General features: G+C 53.0%; 1 protein-coding gene across 2 annotated transcripts in view; it reads left to right on the top strand.

Annotated features, from left to right (window-relative positions):
• Positions 1-26268, top strand: part of INPP5A (inositol polyphosphate-5-phosphatase A) — a 235267-nt gene that overhangs the window by 118531 nt on the left and 90468 nt on the right. For both annotated transcript variants that reach the window (XM_023636652.2, XM_023636663.2), the window contains exon 5: positions 25759-25822. In XM_023636652.2, coding sequence (XP_023492420.1) covers positions 25759-25822 — 64 coding nt within the window. The remainder of the gene's footprint in view (positions 1-25758; positions 25823-26268) is intronic.

Genomic DNA, 26268 nt, shown 5'->3' with positions numbered 1-26268 from the left:
CCCCCCATCTGGGATCTGGACTCCTGCCTGGACTGGGTGCTGGGGGCTACCAATGGACCCTTTCCGTGACAGAAGGAAGTCACACATGTGCCTTTGGGAGGAGTTGCGACCAGCCCCTCCCCATGCCAGGTGCATGCACTGCCACCTGCAGTGGCCTTGTCTCTTTGAGGAGCGGGCCCCAGGGGTCTGCCCGGGAGCTGAGTGGGGAGAGAGAGCAGAAGCACCCATGCAGCAGTGGCGCAAGGAGCTGTCCCCATATCGCGGTGGCTCCCTCCTGTCACCACAGTCTGAGCACACAGCTTCCCGTGGCCTTGCCTGTCCCCAGCTGTCCCCGACTGTCCCCTGCTCTTAGTCGGCTCACTGTGTCCCCCAGGGTGGCAGTGATACTGTGAGAGATTCCTTGAACAGGCCCCTGAGAAACCAGGACGGTCCCTGTTCCTTTGCCCAAAGCCCCTCTCGGTTGGTTTTTCTGATCCCCGGGGGTTGATCTGTCTTTGCTTCCCTCCCACCCACACAGGCCCGCTCGCTGCTGGGCCCCAGGCTTGCAGTCTTTAGCCGTGAGCCTGGGGTCCCTGCCTGAGTGTGGGGTGGGGTGGCCAGGCATGGCTGTCGCCTGCTCCATGCAGGTCTTAAGCAGCCCCTTCCCCTGTCACTTGCCGGCTCTCTCCCCAATGGGGAACCCGTGCCGGGCTCTGTGGCACCGGTGGAGCGGAGGAGCCAGTGGCCGGCCGATCCATCAGGCGCAGACAGGCGTGATGGAGTGCCGTGTCACACGCGGCCCGGGAAACAAATACTCTGTGCGGAATGTATTGGTGAACAAACTGAAAAATTGTAAAGCTCTTAAGGACTTTCATGCTTGTTAGCATGTTCTGACAGAAAATCAGTGAAGCGGTGAACATAAAGAAAGAGTCCTGGTCGCTCCGCAGTTAGCTGCTTGTTCCGTTCGCTTGCCCTCGGGGGACGTTTCACTCCGGAGTTCCGCCTGGGCAGCCTGCCCACAGGCTCCTCTGTGACAGTTTCCACTGCGATCCTCCCAGGTCCCTGGGCTCTGCTTTTCCCTGAGCTGTGGCCTCCTGTGGATCCGTTTTCCGTTCCTGGAAGGACCAAAGATGGATACTTTCTCGAAAGCCCAGACGGTTTGACGTCAGACACCAGGAGCCGGTGGGGCGCTGAGATGGTGGCCGGGTCACCCCATTTCCAGAGCCCGAAGTCTCTAGGAGGTGGGTCTCGGGGGTGTCCCGAGGCCCAGGGAGGAGAGCCGTGCTCAGGGCTCCGGGCCGGGGGCCTCGCTGAGGCCTCCTGGGTGTTGTCTCGTGTTCATTCTCAGGTGGGAGGTGTCCTTGCCAGCCTTCTGTGCTGGTGACTCCTGCACTTCCTGTGTCAGGTTGGGGTCGCCGTGGAGGGTCAGGGTCATGCAGGGTCCTTCTTTAAGGCCTTGCACAGCCTCACCTGGAGGAGAGCGAGGTGTGTTTTTCCGGTGAGACGATGATGCCCGTCGGGCACCTGTTCCACCCCTGCAGTGCTGCAGCGCAGAATGCGTCCTGCACCCAGGTCCTGGGCTCCGGCGCTGAGCCCTGTGTGGTGCTGGCTAGCAGTTGGCTTTGTCGGCCAGTCTCTGGTTGTCCTGGCATTTAATCTCCGCTGCCCACATGTGCAGACAGACAGCCCGGTGCAGCATGGTGCCTGCTGTGCGCGACCACCCATCAGTGGTCCTGCCTCCTCTCTGTGGAAGCCCGTGGGTTCTAACTTGGTGGGGGTCGTGGTCATCTGGCTTTGTATTTGGATGATGTCCTTTTTGGGTTTATGTCCCTTAGGCTTGCTCCTGTCCAGATGTCCAAGTAGTGCGGCTTCCTGTTGTGCTGTGTTAAACACATCGTGTGGCGCGAGAGAGAGGAAAACAGTGCTGAGTCGAGGAAACAGCCTTGGTGCTCACCCGGCGCAGGGGTTCCGTGGACTGGTCCTGACTCCTCTGCCCTCAGGCTGGATGGAGCGTTCTGCAGACTGGCGCTGGTCCAGGTCCCCCGTCAGTGGTGGCTTGTCAGCAGGCGCTCGTTGCTCCCGCTGTGTGGCCTGGATGCTGAGCCGTCAGGGGCCACCCCTCCCTGCCTGGCACTTTCCCAGGTGGGGGCAGGGCCAGCGGTCCAGGCTGTACCACTTCAGGGCCAATCCCAAGACCCAGCCCTTCCTGCCCCAGGCCACTCAGACCTGAAGAAATGAGACCAGGGCTTGAAAGACCTTGCGGTGCTCCTTGCAGATGCTCCAGTTCCCAGCAAAGGCTGATCTCGTAGAGCTGGTGACTGTCTCCTGGAGCACATCCTCCCAAGAGCTCACATCCCGAGGAGACACGGGGCCTTTAGAGCGCGGGAAAACCACCTCTTAGGGTCACAAAGATAGTCTTCCTAGAGGTCAGCTTACTCCACAGTTTCCCCTCGGTTGCGTATCTCTTGCCTTTCGGGAGAAGGCATGACCTTGAATTACTATGAAGAACAGCAGCGTTGACACGTGGGGTTTCCCTTGTGTGTTCGCCAGGTCAGGTGGGGAGAATGTGGTCAGGCGCCATCCCCTTTTCACGTTTGCCCTAAAATCAAGCAGCCGTACGCCTGGCTTTACTCAGGGTTCTCTCTCACGTCATGCTTAATTTTTAATAAATCATTCAAGATCCCTTCCTGGCTGGTTTCTCCTCTGTGAGCCTGAGAAATGGTTCACACGCACGGATGTCTGTGTCTGGAGTGCCACGAAGGAGAGGCACCGTGAAGAAGCCCGTGCACATCTCTACGGCTTCATGCCGTCTGTGCTGCGGGCCCTGAGCACGTGGGACGCTGTTAGAGGCGATGAGCAGCCCTCCAACAGCGGGTAAGGACGTGAGGCAGAGGTGGCCACAGGCCTCCTGCTCTGCAGAAAGCTTGAAGTCTAGACAAATAAAGCACACGTTGTGCTCTCAGACAGCCCGAGCACTGTCAGACCACCTGGAGCAGATCGGGCAGAGGGGCCTTAGCGGGCCTGGCGCTTTGTGGTGACTTCCCCGTCCCTTCTGGCCCCACTGGAATGAACAGTGTCTGTGATTGCCCGAGAAAGCCCTGAAGGATTGGCCACACTCGCTTTTAAACATCTTTCAGACGGAAATTGTTACACTTTGCTCTTCATCTTGAAATTAATGTTTGGTTGTCAGTTTTTACTGCTGATCTAATGGGTGAGGACCAGGGACTGCAGCTGTCCCTCGGAGCCGGCCCGGGCGCGCTGTGCAAACCGTCTCCAGCAGCGCCCCGTAAGTGACTCAGCTGGAGAAGCACCTGTGTGTATGTGTAGGGAGCTGGTCAGCCGGTCTGTGCTGTGCACTCAGTGCTCTGGGGACGTGGAAGACTTTTTTTGTTTCATTTCTTTTTATTAATCCATCACCCTCACCCTGCCACTCAGAAAAAAAGTGGCTGGATGCAGCTTTCTGAGCCGAGGCCAGACCAGCCCACGTCGCGCAAGGCTGGGGCTCCGTCCGAGGCTGGCCGCGTTTTCGGCATCTATTTATGAGACCCAGTAATGTGACAATGTGCTGGTCTAGTAGATGCTGCGCGCACGCTCCAGACAGCAGGCGCTTCCACGTGACCCGAGCCGCCGAGCCGCAGCCCCTTTGGGTCAGAGCTAGGCTCTTTAATAAATGTTGGCTGTTCTTCCAAACATCGTAATCATTTAAAGGGTTTTCAAAAAGAGAGAGAACAAATCAGATCAAACCGTAACTGTTGTGTTTCATTCCAGAGTTAAGTGTGTGTAAAAACGTGGGCTTGTTTCGCGTCCCCTCCCAGTTTTCATCTATTATCACAATAATTGAGTTTGTAGCGGGAATTAAATTTATCAAATTGCGTTATCCTCTTTAGAAATTGGATAGGTACCCTGGCAGGGCGAGGCAGAAGTTAATCCGCTTTGCTAAGGCCCCCAGTGGCAGCACACACAGGCCTGAGGCGGCTCAGACTTCGTCCTGTCACCCTGGACACGATGTAATTTCTCCTCAATCCCTTGTGCAAATAATGACATTTGAATCGAGCATTAACAGGCTTAATTACTTTAAAATTGTCATTTTAATTTACACTGATATAGTATTGATCATACAAGCAGAGATTAAGCTGTTCAGTGGAGCGGATGATGGGGAATTAAACATTAAAGGGTCCTCGAGGGGCCGCGCGCTGCCCAGCGAGAGCCGGGAGAGGGATGATGTTTCTCGGTAATGAACTGGCGGCATGCGGGGACATGAATCTTGGGCTCTTGGAGAAGGGGAAATAATGGGGTTTGGGAAGCATTTGCAGGTTATTCATTCGCTGCCATGCACCAATTCTCCGGTGATTCATCCGCCTCACCAACATTTATTTATCCAGCAGATTCCGAGCTCTGACCTTTTTGCTAAGTACACTGAACGTAAGTTGGAGTGGAGATTTTTCAGGTGTAACTTTTATAAGTATTTGTTATTTTTTCTTATTCCTAGGTAACATCAACCAGAATTACTCAGTTCTTCTAATGTCCCCGTGTCCCTGGGCCCTCGTGGCTGTCGGTCATGTGGTGAGAGCAGAAGTGGGGGGCTGAGGGGCCCGCCGTTCACGAGGGGCCGTCATGGGCGGGCACCCCTCCTAACACGGCTCCTGCGGCCGCGCCACACTTCCTCCGGGGACGATTCCAAAGGCAAATTTCAGGGTTCAGTCCCTGGTCCCTTTTCAGATGGAATGACGTGAGAGGCGCACGTTCTTGCCGTGGGAATAACAGCCCTTTGCCTCTCTTTTCAGTTCAGTTTTCTCATGATCATTGTGCAGAGCCACGTGTGTAACTGGAGCGGTGCCGCCAGGTGGAGAAGTGCGGAGATGAAGCAGGATGCTTCTTTTTCAGAAGCAAGCACATTTGACGACTTCTTTTGGCTGACATCAGAGCCATCAAATCTTTTAACCTCAAACTGGTTCAGCCTTAGAGGTTACGTAATAAAAACTCACGTGATTGATTTTATAGCTCAATAGAGAATGATGAAATTCTTGATCACTGTCCATAATGGCTTTATTTTAAACGGTGGGCTGGAGATTTAATTAAAGCATGATCAGGGAAATGAAAAAATGCTGATATTTCTCTCAAGTGAAATGTAGATGTGCGCAGGGATCTTAAGGGGGCTTCCCGTTTCCCCCAGTGTGACTGAAAGCTTGTGTCGTTCTGCTCGTTCTCGGAATCGCTCGGTGGTCGCCAGCCCTTGGCCGCGGCACGCTCAGTCTGGTTCAGGTCTGTGGCCAGCTTAGATGGCCATGCTCCGACATGGCACCACTGCCAGCTTCCATTGGCCACCTGTTGTTTGCCAGGTACTGTTCTAAGGACCCGACCACGAGTCCCCCATTTTATAGGTAGGGATCCTGAGACACAGAAAGGCTAAGAAACGGCTGGTGAGGCGTGCTGGTGAGCGAGTGGCTGGCCCCCGCTGGGCCCCGCAGCCCCTGCTACGCAGGCCGAGTGAGTTGAGAGGAAGCGCACGCGTGTCCTGTCTCCCCCTTGCTCTTGAGACCAGCTGGCGTGTCTTCACAGAGAATGAGAGGGCGTCTCGCTGACCCCGGGACAGACCCTGTGCTCATGTCTCAGCTTCTCCCCGAAAGCAGGGTGAGGGCCCCGGCGGCTCCTCTCGTTGCTGGCAGAGCACTGGCAGAGGGTGGTTAACCGGGTAGGGAATCGGCCATGTGTACAGTTGAGTCCTGGCCGGCGTGGGGTGACATCAGGAGGGTGACATCAGGGGCTCTCCTTCCTGAGACAGGGCGTCAGTGTGGTCCTGGAGGCAGTTTTGAGATGATCATGTGCAGTGAAGCTTGTGTGGGGATGTTAGGATTTCAGTGCTTGCCTCTTTGACCTTGAGTTCTAGAATAGCTTTGTTCTGTGTGCTCTCTCCCACTCTGCGTATTTTGTTCGTTGGCATTTCATTATTTCCTGTGGACCCCAGCTCTGTCCTCCCCCTGCACTGTTCTCATCGAGTGTAGCTCCTAGCATGATATGTTGAGCATCACACAGCGACCGGGCGGGAACGATGACGTTTAATTACGCGTGTGTGCCCCCAGTCTTGCAAGGGGGATCTACCATCCACACCCGGCCGTGTTGTGCCCTGGCAGCACCTCCTGCCACTTCCTGCCCTCTCAGACCCCCAGCACTCATGGGTGGTGTGCTCTTTCCCCGTGCGAGGGGTCCCCCACCGTCCCCCCAGTCTTTCCGCTCACTATGCCCCTGCCCGTCCCTTTCCGGCCTACCCCAACCCCAAGCCCCTGCAGGGTACTCTGGACCTCCATTGGCAAAGCCCCAGGCTTACACACTTTTCCCCAGAAGACGTTTCTTCTCTCACTGAGCCCTCCTGATCTGTCTTCTGCCCAGCCCTGGGCCCCCGTGCCCTCCGTATCCCCCTTCACATTTCCAGCCCCTCCTCCTTCCGCAGGCATCGACCCGTATATCAGACTCTCCCACCGCATCCTGGCTTGTTGTCATTCCCCCCAGTGCAACTCTGTGACCGGGAGGCAGGCCGGGTGCCGTGGGGTCTCTGGTCCCTGAGGAGAGGGGCACAGTGGGAGGGCCGCCTGCTGTACCGTGCCCTGCCTGCCCCCGCCCGTTGCCCTGCAGGGGTGTCGTGCTCCCAGTTGTGCATGACTTAGCATCCCTGCTGGCCGCCCAGGAGATTCCATCCGGAGTTGCCCTAGCATCGGTTAGTCCCTTTGTGCGGGTTGTCTGCCTGTCGACACACATGCCGGCTGTTCCCTCTTCTGAGGGAAGAAACCTCTCGACCCCACAGCTCCCCCTGGATTCTTGGTCCTGTGGAGACACTGATTTCTCTTACTTTTAAGGAAAATGACAGATACCGTTGTGGTCAGGGTGGCAGCGCCAGAGTGGAGAAAGCACACATGGAGGGGGGTTGATGGGGTCACTCTGTGCTCTTGTCAGTGTGTCTGATTTATGTCGAGGCCATTAGTGGGAGACAGCCTTTCCCGTAAGCCTATTCGTGATTTGGCCTCCTAAGGGCAGTGGGGAAGCAGAGGTCTTTCTTTCACATCGTGGCCAGCTGGCCACTGCGTGGCGGAGTGTGGGGCGTGCTGGAGCTGCTTCCTCTGCCTCTCCTGGTGGGGGTGGGGGGCCTGCAGTGGCTGGCGGTCAGTCAGGCTCCTGGTGGAGTGGCCTCCCCCTGGCTGAGGGAGGGGCATCAGACTCACGGGGGAGGGGATTAGAAATGGGCACCTCCGTGCTGTGGGAGTAGGAAGCCTTTCCTAGCTGGCACGCCCCTCCTTACTGTGCCTTTTTATTCCAGTACCAGCTAAGGACACATCTGAGGCTGTCCTCTGTTCTTCCTCTGGGTGGTCAGGGCCCCAGGGGTTGGTAGGAAATAACAGTGTCACCTAATCAGATAATTGTCAACACCGAGCTGTTATAACACTGCTCTGCATGCTTTCCATGTGTCCCCATAAAGGGCTCAAAGCTACCCTATGAAGCAGATGCTGGATTGTCTTCCCATGTTACTGATGGGGAAATTGAGGCACACAGAGGTTCAGTAACCTGATTGATGGCTCCAAACTAGGAAGAGGCAGGTGCTGGATTCGAGGTGGGCGTTCTGCTCCAGAGCTGCATTCTGAGCCGCTGGGCACTGCTCACACTCAGTGGAGGAAGGTGGGGTTGAACAAGGATGCGCTGGGGGCCGGTCAGGGTTGGTGTCGATTAGAGGTTGATCCGGTGAACACTGGGTGTTAAAGCTTGAGGCCAGGTGTTTCAGAGGTTGACATAATACAGTACCTAACTCAAGGCAGAGACAGACAGCTGCGTATTCCAGTGGCTTCTTTAACGGATGCTTGTTCTGTGTTTGTCTCCTATAGACCCTCACACAGGAAAAATTAGATACTGGCCCTGTTTTACAAGTGGGGGAACTGAGACTTTACTGATGTATGTATTTGCCCAAGTCACATAGCTAGAAATCGCAGAGCTGCAGATGGAGGCAATGAGCTGCACATGGGCCAGGAGACAGTGTTACAGTGAACCCTGGAGAGACGAGAGGACGGGGTGGGGAGTGCGTCAGGCGTGGAAGACGTGTGTGCTCACAGACATGTCACTGGAGCCCGAGAGGGGATTGGAAGTCATTTTTGAAGAGATAATAAGTGACAGTTTTCCAACATGTGAAAAATCTGAATACACAAATTCAGGAATCTCAGTGAGCCCCAAACAGGATAAAAAAAGTCCGTACCCAGACGGATCATAGTAAAACTGAGCAAAGCATACACCAAGAGGCCGTTTTAAAAGCTGCTGTGGGGAAGGAGGGAGAATGCCTTCCGAGGGGCAGCAGAAGCAGGGAAAGCCGGAGGACATTCAAGGGTACTGTCAGCCCCTGAAGGGAAACTGCCAACAGAGAATTCGATGTCCAGCGAAAGTGCCTTTCAAGAATGATGGTGGCGGGGAATGGCCCGGTGGTGCAGCGGTTAAGTTCGCATGTTCTGCTTCTTGGCAGCCCGGGGTTTGCCGGTTTGGATCCCGGGTATGGACAAGGCACTGCTTGGCAAAAGCCATGCTGTGATAGGCGTCCCACATATAAAGTAGAGGAAGATGGGCACGATGTTAGCTCGGGGCCAGGCTTCCTCAGCAGAAAGAGGAGGATTGGCAGTAGTTAGCTCAGGGCTAATCTTCCTCAAAAAAAAATAAAGAAATGACGGTGGGTTGGGGCAGCCTGTGGCCTAGTGGTTAAGTTCAGCGCACTCCACTTTGGTAGCCTGGGTTTGGTTCCTGGGCGCAGACCTGCACCACTCGTTGGTGGCCATGCTGTGGCAGTGACCCACATAGAGGTCATTGGTGGAATAGAGGAAGACTGGTGTTAGCCCAGGGCAAATCTATCTCAAAAAAAAAAAAAGAAGAGGAGGAGTGATGGTGGAATAGACATTTTTATTCAAATAAAGCCGAAAAGGCTTTGCGACCAGCAGACCCCCACAGAAGGCAGTACCTACTGAAGGATGTTCTTCACGCAGATAGAAAAGAATCCCAGGTGGAAAGCCGGAGGTGCAGAAAGGAAGGGAAAGCAGTGAGAGAGGTCTCCGTGGGGTATGCGTGTGTGTCGAGCACATGCCGTGAAATACCTCCCGTGGCTGAGAGCAGAGGGCGGAGTAACGGCCACTGGCACCAGCGGCGCCCAGCTGGGCAGGTGTCTGGGGTCAGCGCTGCCAGGGCTTGACCGAGTCCAAGCAATGAGCTGTGAGCCGGGAGAGGTGGACCCGTGTCAGGCACGCCTGTCGAACAACATCGCTGTCCTAGCACTTCCATGGAACGGGGACTGAGTTAAATTATTGGAAACTGAAGTAGACAGTGATTTCCCAGTATGATTGAAATTTAAAAATCAATTAAACCTTTTTAGTAGCGTTTTATGCGCCTCAGGCTTTTCTAATGGCCGAAGGTATTTTGTAAACAGCTTGTGTTCAGTTTGGACATCTCTTAAAGTGCATTTTACTTTAATTATCCTATATCCATAATGCACATAACCTATTTCTCCGGAACATTTGTAAGAATGAAATTGTAATTGAAAAGATAATGATTTTTGGAAGACAAAAGATAAAAGTCAGAGCTGTTTTAATTATGATGCAAACTCTCCATGTAATTTAATTGACATAAAAGTCTATTGATTTGCTTTGGTAGTCATTTAGACACGGAAAAATATGTATGACTTAATGAATTTCATAATTAAAGCCAGTTGTTGTTTGAAGACTGAGATTTTTCTTTGCTCGTTATTGAAACTTTCGATCTGCAAAGTTCTGGATTATTGAAAAGAGCATCCATATTGCAGATGAGTCTCATTTTGAGAGGCAAATACCTAAGTGATGCAAATTAAAAAAATAATGTGGGGGTGATTGCAGAGAGCCTCAGGATCCCTTCCCAGCTTTTTCACTGACGATGGACAGGACCTCTAGGTCTGCGGCATTTCTTCTCGTCGCCTAGGCTGGCAATGGGCACACAATGTGAATTCTGTAACGTGTACCTCTCCGCCTGCTCGCCCTTCTCCCATAAAACAGGCACGGCCGGCTGGTCTGCCTGCCACCTGTTGTCAGGCCTTGGCTCGTGGAATATGTCGCCCCAGGCGGAAGTCTTCAGGACTTCCTTTTGAAGAGGAAGGCCCAGGATGTTGTGCTGAATGGCAGCGGGTAATCGTCGGGTGAGGGAGACTGCAGGGCTGTGGACTGGCGAGGTCTGCAGGCCCCTCCTCACACCTGTCCCCTTCAGAAGGGCCAGGGCGGTGTCTTCAGCAGTGGGCACTGCCCACCCGGCCCGCCCTGCCCTGGCAGGGAGGACAGGCCGGAAATGCGGTGGGTGTGGGTCCTTCCTGCCCCGCCTTTCTCCCTTTCTCTGTGCTGGCAGCGTCAGCCACTCGCCGGCACCTTTCATCTCGTACACGTGGGCTGTTCCCTGGGATGCAGGAGCAGCCTCTGCCCCGTGTCTACAACTAACTATGAAGGGAGCTAGGAATTTCATGTTGCAGAATTTCTCACATCACCACCGGCCTCCAAGTTGTGGATCTGGGGGTCACTCTGCGCCCCGTGCACTCCATGTGCCAGGTCAGGCCCTGTGGCCACTCCTTCCTCCCAACTTACTTCCTGGACACCACCTGCCCCTGGTTCCATCCTCGTCCCTGAGCGCCCTATGCCCCCACCAACCATTCCTGACCTCCCCTTGTCCCCATGACTCTCCTTTCTCCCCGTTGGCCACTCTTTAGCCCCACTGACCACCCTGTGTCCACACGGACCGCCCCGTGTCCACAGTGACTGCTCTGTGTCCATACTGATCCCTCTGTGTCCACACTGATGGCCCCATGTCCAGACTGACCGTCCCCATCTACACTGACTGCCCCCTCTCCACGCTGACAGCCCTGTGTCCACGCTGACAGCCCTGTGTCCATGCTGACCACCCCATATCCATGCTCACCACCCTGTGTCCATGCTGAGTGCCCTGTGTCCACGCTGACTGCCCTGTGTCCACACTCACTGCTTTGTGTCCGCACTGACTACCTCGTGTCCACACTGACTGTCCCATGTTCACACTGACTGCCTTGTGTCCACCCTGACCGCCCTGTGTCCCCTACCCTTTGCTCTGGCTCTAGGCCCTCCTCAGCAAGCTCAGCATCCATGGCATTGAGGACTGTCCACATGTTGACCACCTCTCATTTACATCTGTGCCCAGACTTCTGTCCTGGATTCCAGACTGGTGCGTCCAGCTGCCTTCTGATGTCCACTTGAAGTGTCTTACAGCCATTTCAACCTCAGCTTGTCCAAAGCTGGACGCCTTCTTCCCAGAGCCCTCCCTGTCCCAGGTGACGGTGGCGCCCACTGCCAGCTGTCCTGGCAGAACCCTGGCGCTGCCGTCGAGTGCCTCCCCCGCTCACAGCCTGTGCTCAGAAGCTGAGCCTGGTGGGCAGCTCCCTCTTGCTGTCCCCATGTCATGGCACCATCTTGCTCTTGGCCGTTTCCCCGTCGGGAATTCTCAGACCCTAGGACGGTGCGCGCACGGAGGAGGTGCCAGTGATCATCTGTGGAACGGCTGCGTGAGTGAGCAAATGAGCGAGCGCGCTCAGAAAGGCTATTTCCTGAGCCAGCTGGTGACCTTACCCCGAGTTGAGGAGGGCGCAGAGCATCCCTGGCTGTTTGAGGATCTGGCATCACCCACTGCGTCACCCTCAGCACCACGTGGCACCCACCCCTGCCTGACAGCCTGTCTGCAGGGCCGCTTTAAAGGCCGTGTCGTTCCATTTAGCTGTTCCTCACCATGGTAATATGAAATGTTAACAGGCGCATTAATCTGGGGGCATTTATTGTAGGCCATGCGAGGCATTGAGTGGCTGCTGCGTGGACTGTTTGCCCTCCCTGTCAGGATGACTGGTGCTTTGCCCGGCCTTTCACGGGCTGCCTGATGGAGGACACTGCAGCCAGGGGCTGTGACATGGCTCAGCACCCCGTGTCCAGCACGCAGCTTCCACGGGGCATGCTTTATAAAATGCTCTTTAATTCAGGAGCAGAATATCATTAACTTTGTAAGTAGATGAATACAATGGACAACCAATTTAATTAACTTCTGATGTTAGCTGTTGGACAGGAGACAAAATGAAATTATACGTGCATCTCCGGAGCAGGCAGCCAGCCTAGAGAGGGGCTCGTGGTGAGGTCAGACAGGGGGACACCTTTGTGCCGTCATTTCATGTTTAGCCTCAGAAGCTGAAATTGGAAAGTCAGTACTTTGTAAATAAGTCAGCTCTCATTTGAGATGGTTACAGAGCTGCTTGGAGAGGCAGAGCAGCCCTCGTGACAGTGACATTCTAAATGCCACCGTCCCCACATGCTACCCTTCTGGACAGTACTGGATGAAATGAGCAGTAATGCCGCCCCATCCAATTAGATTGCCCGTCCCTGAGTTTATTATACAGGAAAAGATCAATGAAGCTCTACATTGATTTAAACAAAAGCTTTGTTCCATTTATTATTGTTTATAATCTAATGAATGTTATAGTAACTTTGCTTTGATTTATTACTCAATCTATTAAATTGTTTTAAAACCAGAAGTCTTGGGCTTACTCTTGTGAAATAGTTGTTCCGCCTGTTGGTAAAAAGTGTGTTATTTTTTGCGCATTATGTTCAGCCTCTTGGAAGCACTGTGAAGCGATGCGTGAGGTTGTCCTTTAAAACCAAGCAAACAGCCCTGCATGTGAGATCCAGAGCCGTGTAGCCCGTCACTCCACACACTGCTCCACACAGCCATATCTCTCTCATTTAACTGGGAGTCACTCAGCTCCTGCCGTGTACCAAGCATTGTGCTGGAGACTCACAAGTGACCAGACCACCCTCAAGGAGCTCCCCCTCCAGCTCCAGTAAAGAAGACAGATGGTAGGAAGGAAACAAGCCCACAGTCAGAGTGGGCAGCACTGCAAAAGGACAGCGGGATTTGCTGGGGCTGCTGAGGCTGTATAGAGCAGATGGGAGGGCTACTTGGAGGAGGCTGCATTTCCATGAAAACCTGCAGCAGCAGGGGGTCATGTGAGAAGAAGCTGTAAAGGGGGAAAGGCAAAGCAGGTAAATACCCTGAGGAGAGCAGAACTCGGCCTTCTCTGGGCCCTGAGAGCCAGTGTGGCTGGAACCTTGTGGGCTGCGGAAGGGGGCGTGAGGGATGTGCAGGGGCAGGCCAGGGAGGCCAGCGTGCTAGAGCGTCAGGGTTCCGTTTTCTGTTTTTAGAAGGTCGCCATGGCATCAAGTGCAGAAGAGGCCGAGGAGCAGTGGCAGGAGAGGAAGCAGGGGTCCCCGGCAGAGACCCCGCCTGGCCTGGAACAGTGGGATGGAAAGAAGTGGCAGGTTGAGATAGACAGTGGCTCTGTAATCCGTGGGATTCATGTATGGAATGGACATTTAGGGGAGGGACACAGAGGGAAAGAAGCCCCTAGAGGAATCTAGAGAAATCCACCTTTCCCCGGGAGCAGGAGGGTGAGCACTGTGATAATGTCCTGACTTGGGAGACTGGACTCCCGATGAGGATCCGGGTGGGGACTGCGTGCCCCTGGGCCTGTGAGGCTGGCCTTCAGGGGGAGCCCAGTGCTGTGCCTGTGAGAGCTGTCAACTGGCAGGGGGGACGGGGGAGGCCACCCCAAAGGGAGAGAGAGGGGGAGGGCTTCACAGGGGACCCTGAGCAGATCCACTGTGTCATTGCCGTCTGGAGGGGGAGGTGCAGAGAGGCACAGTGTGGTGCCCAGAGACCCGGAAATATAGGTGCTGGCAGGAGGAGGGAAGGGCAGGGTCCCAGGCTGCTGAGATGCCAGGGGCCATGAAGTCTACTTTGGATTTACAACCAGGGCATCATTGAAAACTTGGCATAGAATAATTTCACCGGGTTGGTGAGAGCCAGCACAAGATTGGAAACAGTGCAAAACTCCTAAACACAGAGTTAGCAGACCGGGTCTAGCAATGTGTAAACACATGCATCGTGACCAAGTTAGGTTGATGCCAAGAATGCAAGGCTGGCATAACATTTAAAGTCTCTTAAAGCAATTTCGCTACTTTAACCAACTAAAAACCAGAGCTCCCTGTGATTGTCCATCACGTCACCCTGGCCAGCCCTGCCTTGCTCATTGCCCTGTCCTCTCAGGATGATACCCAGGGCTCAGCCTGCAGACAGACTTCTCTCCCCTCAGCATTCTCACAGCCTCAAATGTCAGTCTTCACAGACAACTCACAAATGTCCCTTCTTACCCAGACATTGACCGTGAACTTGAGGCTCAGGAATCCAGCCTCCTGTGTGGCATCCCCACTTGGGTGTCTCACAGGCATGTCAGCATCACAGGTCTAGCCTGATGCCTCTTTCCACCAAACCCTGCCCTCTGTTAGTCTCCTCGACCTAAGAAAGTGGCAGCTCCCTCCTCCAGCAACTCTGACAAGGCCCTGGGGCGTTGCTGACCCTCCTTTTCTTTGAGACCCTACTTTCAATTTATTGTCAAGTCCCGCGTTCAGTTATATCCCCCACTGTGCCCTCACCTCCATGCTCCTCATCCCCAACACGCACAGCCTGTCCTCAGTGCAGAGCTGGGCTCTTTTGTTCAGCCTGGAGCCAGACCTCCTAGCAGTGCAACAAGACAAAAAAACAAAAAGAGAAAAAGTATAAGGATTGTGAAGGAGAAACAAACCGTCCTTACTCACAGATTATACAAGGGAACATAGAATTATTCGAACTAAAAGTGAGCAGAGCAGGGTTGCTGGATGTAAGATTAATATACAAAACTCAATAGCATTCCTATTCGCTAGCAACAAATGGTTGTAAGCCAACAGTGGTTTAAAAAATTTTGTTTTCTAACAGCAGTAGAAAGTAAAAGAGACTTAAGAATAAATCTAAGAAAGATCTTCAAGACCTTTATGGAGAAAATTATATAACTTTGTTAAAAGACATTTAAAAAAGACTTCAATGTATGGCTAAAGATAGGTCATGTTTATGGGAAAGACGTCTGGTTGTGAAAAAGGCGTCAGCTCTCCCCGAGCCGATCTGTAGAGGCTCTGCATTTATAGCCCTAATCCCAGCAGGGTGTTTTGGGTATAATTTGGCAGCTGTTCTGAAGTTTCATATGGAAATACAAAGGGCCAAAAATAACAAAAGCAATTGTGAAGTAAAAGAAAATGGAGCACTTATGCTACTAAATATTGACTTATTATAAAGGTAAAATAGGAAAAAGTCTTGTTATTGAAAGAGACCAATGGAACAGAATCGAGATCCCAGAGAACAGGCCCCAAATAGATGGAAATGTGGTATACAACTGTGGTGATGTAAATACTGGGGGAAACCAGACAATATGGAATTCCATCTGAAATGAAATAACACGAGATTTTGCCTTGCGCCACACCCGCAAATAAGTCCCTGTTATTATAAAAGCCTATATGGGAAAGACACAGTCTTGCGGCTCTTACATAGGAGTATGGGAAAGGTCACTGTGGAGTCAGATTAGGGAACTATTTCCAAATAAGATGTAAAGGCGTAAGCCATAAAGGAATATATCCATTGACTTGACTGCTTTAAAAACAAAAATTTCTATTTAATGAAAGATACCGTAAAACGATTGATGAGATAAGCCAAGGAGTGGGAGAAATTCTTTGTAATTCAAGTAATAGACAAAGAAAATAGGAAAATGGACAAGGGATATGAATGAGGAGTCCACAGGAGAAACCCAGCACTCCAATAAATAAAAAGCAGTGCTCGACTATGCTAGTGTAATGCAAATGCAAATCAAACCAGTGACGCATAACTTCACACCCACTCAAGGGGCAAAGATCACAGTCCACTGCCACCAGGTCTTGATGAGGCTGTGAAGCAGTGGACACTGCCCCACACTGCTGGTGGAGGTGTGGGTCGTCATGGAAACCTGTGACGCCCACCTTGAAGATGCACATACGCTATGACCCAAAAACTCCAACGACATATTATATTTATGTGTATGCACACACGTTTAATACAGACAGATCCTGTGTTTTCTCACGCTTGTGCTCAAGGACACCATGCAAGGATGTTCGTCACAGCAACAGTTGTAATAGTGAAAACATTGGAAACAGTCTTCACGTCCAACAGGAGAATGGATAAATAAATTGCAGTGTTTTTGTATATGGGGTCATTATGTGACATTAAAAATCATCTAAATTTGCATGTCTCAACATTGAACATTTCTAAAATATATCTTTGAATGGAAAAGACTCAAGTTCCTGAGGGCAAGGTAGATGTGATGGCGCGGATGACGCCGAGAGTTCCAAGCCCAACCACCTTTGACCTTGATCATCGCCATTCAAGATGGCAGCCACCTCTGGGGAGAGGACGGTGACGTCAGTGATGCAGAGCAGGGTCCAGATGCAGCTGCCCTTGTGTGGCCCTGCTGGGGTATTGCCACGTGGAGACCCTGTTGCCTTGTCTGCCCACTGGGAGCCCAGCGTGGGACAGCAGTGTCATCATCATTCATCCATGCTGCGCTGTCCTGATCCGTTTCTTCCTTTATTACTTCATTTCTTATATATAACACAATGAACACCTCTGAAATCCTCATGCAGCATAAGATCTTTCTGGAACAGTAACTTATGTCTGCCTGTGTACTCCTGCCCTGGCTCATGGCCCTACCCCCACAGATAACACCTATTCTGAATTGTGTGTTTATCATTTTATTCCTTTTTTGATGTAATTGTAATATCACATTTTTTTTGTTTTAGCTCCTTTTGATTATGTTTTTTGTTCTCTCAGTATTGTACCATATGAAGTTTTCAGAAATTTCCTCTTTCTTGACATTGTTTGTGAAGCTCATCTATAGTTTGAGTGTACTTTGTTTCTTTTCTCCGCTGTATAGTGTTCTTTTGTAGGAATATTTTGAATTTCCTTTACCCATCTTCACATTGTTAAGATTTGGGTGATTTTTAGTTTGTTAGTGTTTCCAGAATTGCAGCCACTGCATTCGTATGCACCTCTCCTGAGAGCTCCAGCTTCTCTGAAAGGGAGCTCTGTGTGTGTACGTACAAGGTGTGTGTGTATTTATGCGAGTCCCCCGGGTGTAAAACAGCTGTAACATTGTGGGGTTCTAAGCTCATGGGATGCATCCCGTCTCCCGTAGCTGTGTCCTCAGTGCTCGTTGGTCCTTGAAACTGAACGTCTTGGCGTTTCTCCTGTCTTACAAGGGAGATGAGGTGTCGAAAGAGGACACGCCCGCCCAGTGTGCCGATGCACAGCCTCGGGAGCAGTGCCAGGCCCACCGCGCTCTGACCTTCTAAATTTGTCCTCAGAGAGCGGAGGTGTTTGCAGCTGGCCCTGAGAGAATGCTAGAACTTGAGCTGAGCAGCCTGCACCCCTGACGGGAGTTTCTTCGGGTCCCTCCGCACCCGCATGCTCCTGTGCACGGCCGCATCCTGGCACGGGGTGGTCAAGTGTGAGGCGATCCGTCCGCTCTGCGGTGAGGGGCTTCTCCAGCCCTGAGTCCTTCCAGTCTGTCAAGTCAAACTTAGAACAGCTGATGTTCTGTATTTTGTTGCAAACTTGAGGATCAATTATCCACAGTATCTGATGAAGCTTTTTTCCTGTTCATAGATCCTTGTATTTTATTTTTTAAAAATAACGAGTTGAAAGTGCTTTATCCGTGGAAACACCGTAATGTGCTATCTCAGAGGAGCTTAGAATCACCGAGTTTGGTGCTGCATTTCATAAATGCAGTCGGCCTTCCTGACAGGTAGCATTTCCAGGCCACATGCTGGGCTGTGACCCCCCTCGCACGCTCTCCTGTTGCAGCAGTAGAACGTAGCAGCCAGCTTTGCAGGGGAGCCCCCTCCGGGTCCCTCCGGAGAGGCAGAAGTAGGTCTGTGTCCCCTTGCAACTGTGGGAGGGGGCTCCCTTCTGCAGGCCTTGGCGGGCGTGCCGGGGGCTCAGACCCAGCTGTTGCTCACCGGGCTGCTGGAAACCAGCAGCTGATACTTTCACGAGGATGTCGGCTGCACAGGTGACCGCACCTGTTACCACCTTGGGGTCATACTCGAGAAGCACTTGTGCGTTTTCCTCTTTCCTAGTATCCGAGAAGAAAGATATGTTCCTGTGTGCCGCTCTCGGCTAAGCTGACTTGATCTGAGCTTTGGGAATTTTCTCTCTTTCGTGCAGAAGGGGGCCGGATGCAGGAGGCGCGCAGGTTAATGATATGTACTTTGGCTGCTTACCTAATTGCGGAAATGATTAATTACTGGCCATTGATTTGTTTGCAAATACAAAGTGATGGAGGTGTTTCTAACTAGTAGCTTTGTGTACTTTCCTCCTCGGCTTCTGCCTTGGTGAGGGCGGCCCCGTCAGGGAAGTGGAAACACTCAACAGATGTGTGCTGTGCGATTGTGCACCATCTGCAGTGCATGTCGCTCTCTGTCCCTGTCCTGAGTCAGCGTGTCTGAGGAGCGGGCTTGCTGCTATCAGGGCTCAGCTCCGGAAGCAAACTGATGACTGGGTGTGGTCCTTTGTCGCATTAGCAGGCTCCAGTTGAGGCCGGCAAATGGCTTTAACAGCAGCGTTTGCAGATGCCGGGTTTGGCCCCCCCCACCCCCGCCGCTGCGGAGCTGCCTGAGGAGGCAGTTTCAGCTGCCCTCCCTGGGCGTTGAGTCATGCGAGGCCCAGGTCGGGCCCAAGCTCAGGCCGTAGCCCGTCTCAGAGACACACTCCTTGTTCCATGTTATCACGGGAGCTCGAACCTCCTGCAGCCACACAGCTCCATTTCTGCTCCACACCCAGCCCGCCCTTCAGAGCCCTGAGGGCCTGGCTCTGTCAGTGGACCGACCACACCAGGGGGCCGACCTCACACCGTGGGGTGACCCTGCTGCAGAAGGATCCGGGCCCCCACCCTGCGCCTGCTGTTCTGGCAGAAATTCAGCACCAACTGAACTGCGTTTCACTAATGGAGAATTAATAAGCACTCTTGACAGTCAGGTTTATAAATATGTAAAAAGTATTTTAATTGTTTTTAGCAGAACAGGCAAGGAGTCAATATTCACAGACGTGACAGACACAGTGTTGACAGGTGTGGTGGTCGGAGGACTGGGCGAGCGCAGGACTTCCCGAAGGCAGGCCGGGGCGCGCTTCTATTCAGATGTCGTCGTGTCCTGTGATAAATGGATGCCCTGAACCGTATTGATAGAGTAGGTCAAACATTCAAAAAAGTTGGGTTGAACTTTGACTTTAAATATTCATTAGAGCTAATTATGGATTTTCTGACTCTCTGAATTACAGTTTCTATACCTGCGTTGGCAATTTATTTTCCATTTATTTATTGTAAACTTTATAATATTATATTAGCTTTATCACATTCAATGAGGTAATAGTTTAAATGTTTGCAATGATATTTATTTACTTACACTTTTTCAGAGTGCTTTCTTGACCTAAAACAAATGAAAATATGTCCTTTTAAAGGGCTAATGTCAGTGGTGCAGCTGTTAAGATTCATTCATGGGCTTTCTTTCTTGGGTCCACCTGCTGCATGTGTGCCCCCCCCTTCTGTCTTGCTTGCAGGGGCCCCAACTGTGTGTTGTCAGGAAAGAAGCCGAATGCCAGCTGTCCTCAGGTGTGTGCTGTTCAGGTGCCTCGGCTCCTGTTGAATGGGTTTGGGGCAGATGCCCGACAAGATGGGAGCAGGTGAGCAGTGACCTTGCTCCCAGTTTATTCTGTCCCTGCTCGATGGTGAGCCTGTTGCACTGAGAACACATCCGAGCGCCCGTCCCGCAGCTTTTAGGACCTGATGGTATCATAAGATAAATGAGTCCTGGAGGTGTGAGGTACCACACGCCATGCTGATGTGTTGCTGAGGATGCTGTACTGTACTTTTGACACCTGCTAAGAGAGTGGATCTTAAAAGTTCGCACCACAAGAAGATAAAATTGTAGCTATGTGGTGATGGGCTTGTTAGCTTAGACTCACTGTGGCATTCATTTGTTATATACAAGTATCTAATCGTTATGTTGTACACTTTACACTTATACAATTTTGTATGTCAATTATATCTCAGTAATGCTGGGGAAAAAAGAAATACTGTAACAATATTTCTGTTTGGGAAAAAAAAGAAAACCCTAATGGCAGCTCCTGCCCTGGTGTGTGGCCTTGGGCCAGGCATGGCCAAGGGCTGAGGACAGGCAGGCCCTTGGGGCCCAGGGTCAGGTACATGAGACATGCAGCCCCTGTGTCCCCTGGTGGCAGAGACCCTGTCTGTACTGCCTGGGCCTCCCTGTGAGGGGCCATATTGCATCTCTCTCGAGGGGGCTCCCTCCATCCCCCAGAGGGCCCTGTCATGTGTCAGCTGGCCTGAAGTGCTTGCATTTGGGTCGTGGTCAAGATGCAGGCCGGGAGGCCCAGTGGGGTGGCTTCACGTGTGTGCGCGCGTGTGGGTGTATGTGCACGTGTGTGCAGGTGTGTGTGTGTGTGTGTGTGTGTGTGAGAGACCGGTCAGGGACGGAATGTGAGTTTGCTGCTTAGTGTACCACTTCAGCTGTCCCTGCCAAGCACAGCATGGGTGGGGGGCCCGCAGCCGCAGCCAAAACAGACTGTAGTCTGGTGCTCAGTAGTGCCCCCTCTCTGCCGCTGGCTCCTGGAGCACACTCAGTTAGACAGTGGGTGTCTAGGGGCAAACTGTATTTTCCAGTCAGGTGTCCTTGGACGAGCCCAGCACCCCGTCCTCCACCAGGCCTGTCCCAAGGCCCCACATGTGCGGGCCTGAGGTGAGCCGGCCCATGCGTGTGCCTCGGTCGGTCCCGGCTGGCCCTCACCGAGTGCTCTCGGCAGACGCTGGAGGGTCTTCTCCTCCAGGAAGCTGGACAAGGCCTCAGCGCTGTGCCTCCAGCAAGTCAGCAGACGTCTGTCTCTGGGTCTGCAGCTTTGCCTGCCTGTGTGTGGCATCGCCGAGGCACACTCTGGCCTGGAGCAGGGCCGGAAACCTTGGCTCACCCCTGCTGGTGTGGCCCTGCTGCCTGGGCTCTGGGGAGGACGCAGCCGTGTCTGTCCCTGTGCTCCTTGTGCACTGAGCCCTGGAGAGGTTTAAAAGTCCCCAGGCGCCTGGACTGTGGGAACTGTTTAGAGGGGACTGTCTTTAGGTCGGGAGGTTGTCTCTCTTCCCACTTTTCACAAACGTGGTTTTTATTAACCCTAGCATGGCAACACTGAGTTTGGAATTGGGGGAGCTGTTGCCTCTTTGCTCCCGCACCTGCTGGGGACGAAAGAGACAGCTGGCCGCCCACCACTGGGCAGAGCTGGGACCTGCAGCCGGGTGCCTTGCTTGTGTGCCTTTCCTCGGGAAGAGGGCTGTGGTGGCCTCTGCCAGCTGGTTGTGGTGACCTGGCCTCCTCCCGGGCTGTGGCTCTGAGCAGAGGTGCCCTTAGTGTAATCGGGAGGCCGTGTCGAGAACTACGAGCGTCCGTGTCCTCCCTCCTGCTTGCAGTGTTTGGACCAGGCTTGGCAGAAGGCCACAGTTGCAGCATCGTCCATGAGGGTAGGCCACGCTGACACCCAGCAGTGGCAGGAAGGCTTAGAATGCAGTGACAGTGACACAGCACCCCAGGACATAAGAGCTCAGCCAGGAGCCATCCCTCTTGAGATTGCAGCAGCCTTTGCCGGGGGCACGCTGGAGTGGGCCCTGCGAGGTTTGCAAGCGTGTCATAGGTCCTCACCGCATACCCCTGTGCGCACGGGTCACCCTGCCCCCGCGCCTGTCACCTGGACTAACCAGCATCATGGGCAGTGGAGCAGGGGCCCAGCAGTCAGTCTTTGGGAAGGCGTGCATGTGACAGCACGCAGGTGTCCACATCAGAAGCTGGGCTGGTGGGATGTGCTGATGGCACCAATGTGGGACGGGAGAGGAGAAGGAGTTGATGGTGGCCCTGCATAGTGTGCAAACAGAGACTGGACTCTGGTTTGACGTGAGGAGGTGAGCACACCTGGGGGGGGGGCTGGCGCTTGCAGGGGCACGTTTCAGAGTAAGGGTGCAGGGAGACGGTGTGAGGGAGAGCGCGGGACACAGACACTTGCCCTTCACAGGAGGGGCAGCCAGGTGGACCCAGGGCAGGCAGGTGGCTACACTGGGTAGTGGGAACAGGTGGACGACCACACAGAAACAGCAGTGGGAGCGTGCCCAGCCACCCAAAACCCACCGAGCAAGGAGCAGGACCCAGGGGCTTCTGCATTGTGTAGTTAGACTTCTTGTAGAGCCGACAGCCAGAAAAGACAACTTAGAACCAAGCAGGGGCTCAGGGAGATGTGAGCTCCGGCTTGACAGCTTGACCCATACATTGCCAGCTCTGTGTGTGTGTGTGTATACTGTAATACAAAGGCAGACTGTGTGTGTGTGTGTGTGTGTACTGTAATACAAAAGCAGACTGTGTGTGTGTGTGCTGTAATACAAAAAAGACTGTGTGTGTGTATACTGTAATACAAAGGCAGACTGTGTGTGTGTGTGTGCTGTAATACAAAGGCAGACTGTGTGTGTGTGCTGTAATACAAAGGCAGACTGTGTGAGTGTGCTGTAATGCAGAGGCAGACTGTGTGTGTGTGTGTGTGTGTGCGCGGTAATACGAAGGCAGACTGTGTGTGTGTGTGCTGTAATACGAAGGCAGACTGTGTGTGTGTGTGCTGTAATACGAAGGCAGACTGTGTATGTGTGCTGTAATACAAAGGCAGACTGCGTGTGTGTGCTGTAATACAAAGGCAGACTGTGTGTGTGTGTGCTGTAATACAAAGGCAGACTGTGTGTGTGCGTGTGCATGTGGACATGTGCCTGTGCCTGAGGTATAGTACAAAGGCAGGCTCTGTGTGCGTTTGTGTGCACGCGTGCAGGCTGTAATACAAAGGCAGAGGAGTGTCCCCTGCTGGAGAGGCTGCGGACTCTGCCCTGGTTGGTGGTCCTCCAGGGTCGTATTGCTGTCCTGGGAAAGCGTGCCCTAGCCCGTGCCCACATGAGAATGACTTAGTAGTTTTTGAGGCAAGAGTTGATTGATTCTAATACATTGTTTTTTATGTATAATTATTGAAATGTCTCTTTTCCATCTGAATTCCACATAATAGTAAATTTAGCTTTGCTTGTATGATGAAATATTTATTATTTTTTCTTTTTTATGTATTTATTTTTTAAAGATAGGCTTTTTTGTTGTTGAGGAAGATTGGCCCTGAGCTAACATGTATTGCCAGTCTTCCTCTTTTTTTTTCTTCTCCCCAAAGCGCCCCAGTACCTAGTTGTATATCCTAGTTGAAGGTTCTTCTAGTTCTTCTGTGTGGGACGCTGCCTCAGCATGGCTTGGTGAGCAGTGCTAAGTCCATGCCCAGGATCTGAACCCGCGAACCCTGGGTGGCTGAAGCAGAGTCAGGAACTTAACCACTCAGCCACGGGGCCGGCCCCGAAATGCTTATTTTCAAATGTGGGAGCAGGTGGGTGGCTGTCAGAAGGATGAAAATTGATCTGACTCCATAACCCACCTCTTGTAAAACGCAGACACAGCTGCACACGTGTTGCTCCCTCATGGTGACGCTGACTCAGTGGCTTTGTGGGGGTGCATTGCACTGTGTCGAGCTGTCTTTGCTCAGGGGCACAGCACGGGGAGAGTCTCGGACCTTTGCAGCCAGGGTCCCAGCAAGGCCTGGGACACGTGGTGGGGGCCCTGTCGTGGAGGGTTTCCCCTCTCCTGGGATTATGAGATCTGGAAAGCTTTCTCTCCCTGTGTTGCTGACTCGCCTTGTCAGTGACACCTAAGGAGGTAAACGCCGTGGATGGCTCTGCCCCAGCATGCGGGTCGGAACTGCCTTTCAGTGAGGCCCAGATTCCAGGGAAGGAGGCCGAGACCCACATTCTCTTGTGGTCAGCTCATCACATCCCTGGGTTGGTCACCAGCCAGCTTCCCGGGCAGGAGGGGGACAGAGGCTCCTGCCTCTTCCTGTGTGTGGAGACGGAGGCAGGCAGGGTGGTGCAGGTGCATGTCCTTACCTGGCGCTGCAGAGCTGGCTGGGATGTCCAGGGGCTGTGAGGCGCCAAAAGGGACCGGTCCCGAGTCACCGCAACCTCGGCCTCCCTTGTCCCGCCGCCAGCAGTCCAGAGCACCCCCGAGGCGGCCACCCCCCCACCGCCCCCACTTCTCTGGGCTCCCTCCTGCCCTGCAGCCCCTCCCCCCACACCCACCAGGCAGCCTTGCACCCAGAAGCCAGCCACTCCCTCCAAGCTCCAGGCTGAGGTTGGGGGGCGCGTAAAGGACGCTGGCAGCGAGTTCGGGAACTTGAACTTGTGCTTCGACACTGGTGATCTTTGGCATCGCTGCGGATTTTCTTCATCGAGACCACAGTGTGTGGTCACGCAGGAGAACGTTCTTCCAGAGAGATCCACGCAGAAGTGTTCAGGCGTGAAGGGTCATGGGGTCGGCAGCTACTTTCACGTGGTTCCACCAAAAACAGCGTGTGTGTGTATGTGTGTGCGTGCATGTGTGTGTGCGTGTGCACTCAGACACAGAAAGATGGAGTGTGCATGCCAGTGCTGGCAGCTGGGAATCTGGGTGAGGGGCCCTCATGTCATTGTCCTGCTCTTTCAGCTGTAGACTTGACACTTTTCAAGATGAAATGTTGGGATTACAAACGCCCGCAGTGGCTCGACGTCTTTCCCCTCCAGGCAGGCCCTGTCTGCTCTTCCCTGACTGCCCTTGGCCACAGCGGGCTCCTCTGCTCGGCAGCTCTGTCCACCGTCTCCCTCGGTCCCTCTTTCTCCACTTTGTCAAGCATCACCATCTGCCCCAGGAGTGTGTCTTGGCCACTGGGATGTGAGCTCCACGAGAGGAGGGCTCGTTGGTCTGTCAGATCTGAGCTATAAAGGTCTAATCCACAGACAGTAATAGTCATCTTTTTGAGGGCATCATTCAGTGGGTTTTAACAAATGTATCATTTTGTACTCACCACCACAGTCCTGTGGTAGAGTATGTTTATCGCTCGAAAGTTCCCTAGGTCCCTTGTTGGGGTTGTCAGATGTAGCAAAGGAAAAGAATATATATGTACACGTATACACATATGTCTCTATATAGACATGAATACACACAGAAATCTTTATGTATATATATATACACACATACACACACACGAAAAACACGAAGTTCAGTTTGAATTTCAGATAAACAACAAGTAACTTTTAGGGTCAGGTGTCCCATGCACCCTCCTTTGGTGGCCCTTCCCAGCCCAGCCCGGCCCATGCAGTTTTGCCTTTTCCTGGATGGGGAAAGCAGGACTGGACCTCCACACCCAGAGTAGCTCCTGGCCCCAGGCAGGCACTCCATGGCTGCTTGTCCAGTTAGTCCCTGGAGGGGCAGGCCTGGCTCGCTCCCCAGGACATGATGATGCAACTCAGTCCTGAAAGGCGAGAAGGTGAGAGGGAGGGAAGGACAGGGCAGAGACCAGCATGTGGTGGCTCTGGTGCGGGCCACGGGTGGAGCAGGGACGGCCGGACGGCCTGTGGCAGAGCTGAGGGTCCGAGCCCTCCCGGCAGAGGTGGACAGTGCTGGTCGTGCGTCTGTGGGAGGGAGGGCCGACTGCGCGGTTGGCCCCACGGCTTGAGCTCCAGGTGTTTGGGTGTCAGTAGGTGCTGTGGTTAACATCTCGAGTCTGAGGGACTGTGATTAAGTTACAAGCAGTTAAAACCCTTATTCTAGTTGAAAAGAGCTTTTTATTCGCTGCTTACGTGGCTTTAGAGGTGTCCCAGGCCCGGCTCACTCGATTTCTCTTTTTGCTCTACAGGCACTAGGAAGCTTTTATTTTCTGCACGAATCCTTAAAAAACATCTACCAATTTGACTTTAAAGGTAAGACTCCATGCTGTCCCTTGGTGGTAGGCCCCCACCCTCTGCTCGGTGGCCTAGCCTCTTCTGGTCCCTTCCGCCCAGTGCCCCTGTGGGAGGGCCAGTGTGGGCTGGGTTTAATTGAGTCACTTGCCGGCAGTCACTAACCAGGGATCTGCCCCGGAGACTTCCCACTGCCGCTCCCCTGCCAGCTCTCCTGCTCCAGGCCAAGCTCAGGCCGTCCCGTGATCAAGTTACGAGGAGAAGGAAATGGTTTTGTGTCTGCGTCCCTATCAAATGTGAGAAAATAGAAAACAGAATGGGAGGATGGCTTATTTCAAAAGTAAGCAGACGAGAGCGTGTTTGGGGCAGAAAATGTTGTCCCATATTAAATGGGCAAACCTGCGTGTCTGTACTGAGAAGATTTGCTCTCAGATGCTCCCGATGACACAGCCTTCGTCTTTGCCTGG

Source organism: Equus caballus, chromosome 1 (assembly GCF_041296265.1).
Source record: "Equus caballus isolate H_3958 breed thoroughbred chromosome 1, TB-T2T, whole genome shotgun sequence".
Taxonomy (NCBI): Eukaryota; Metazoa; Chordata; class Mammalia; order Perissodactyla; family Equidae; genus Equus; species Equus caballus.
This window is presented reverse-complemented; position numbering and strand designations above follow the sequence as displayed.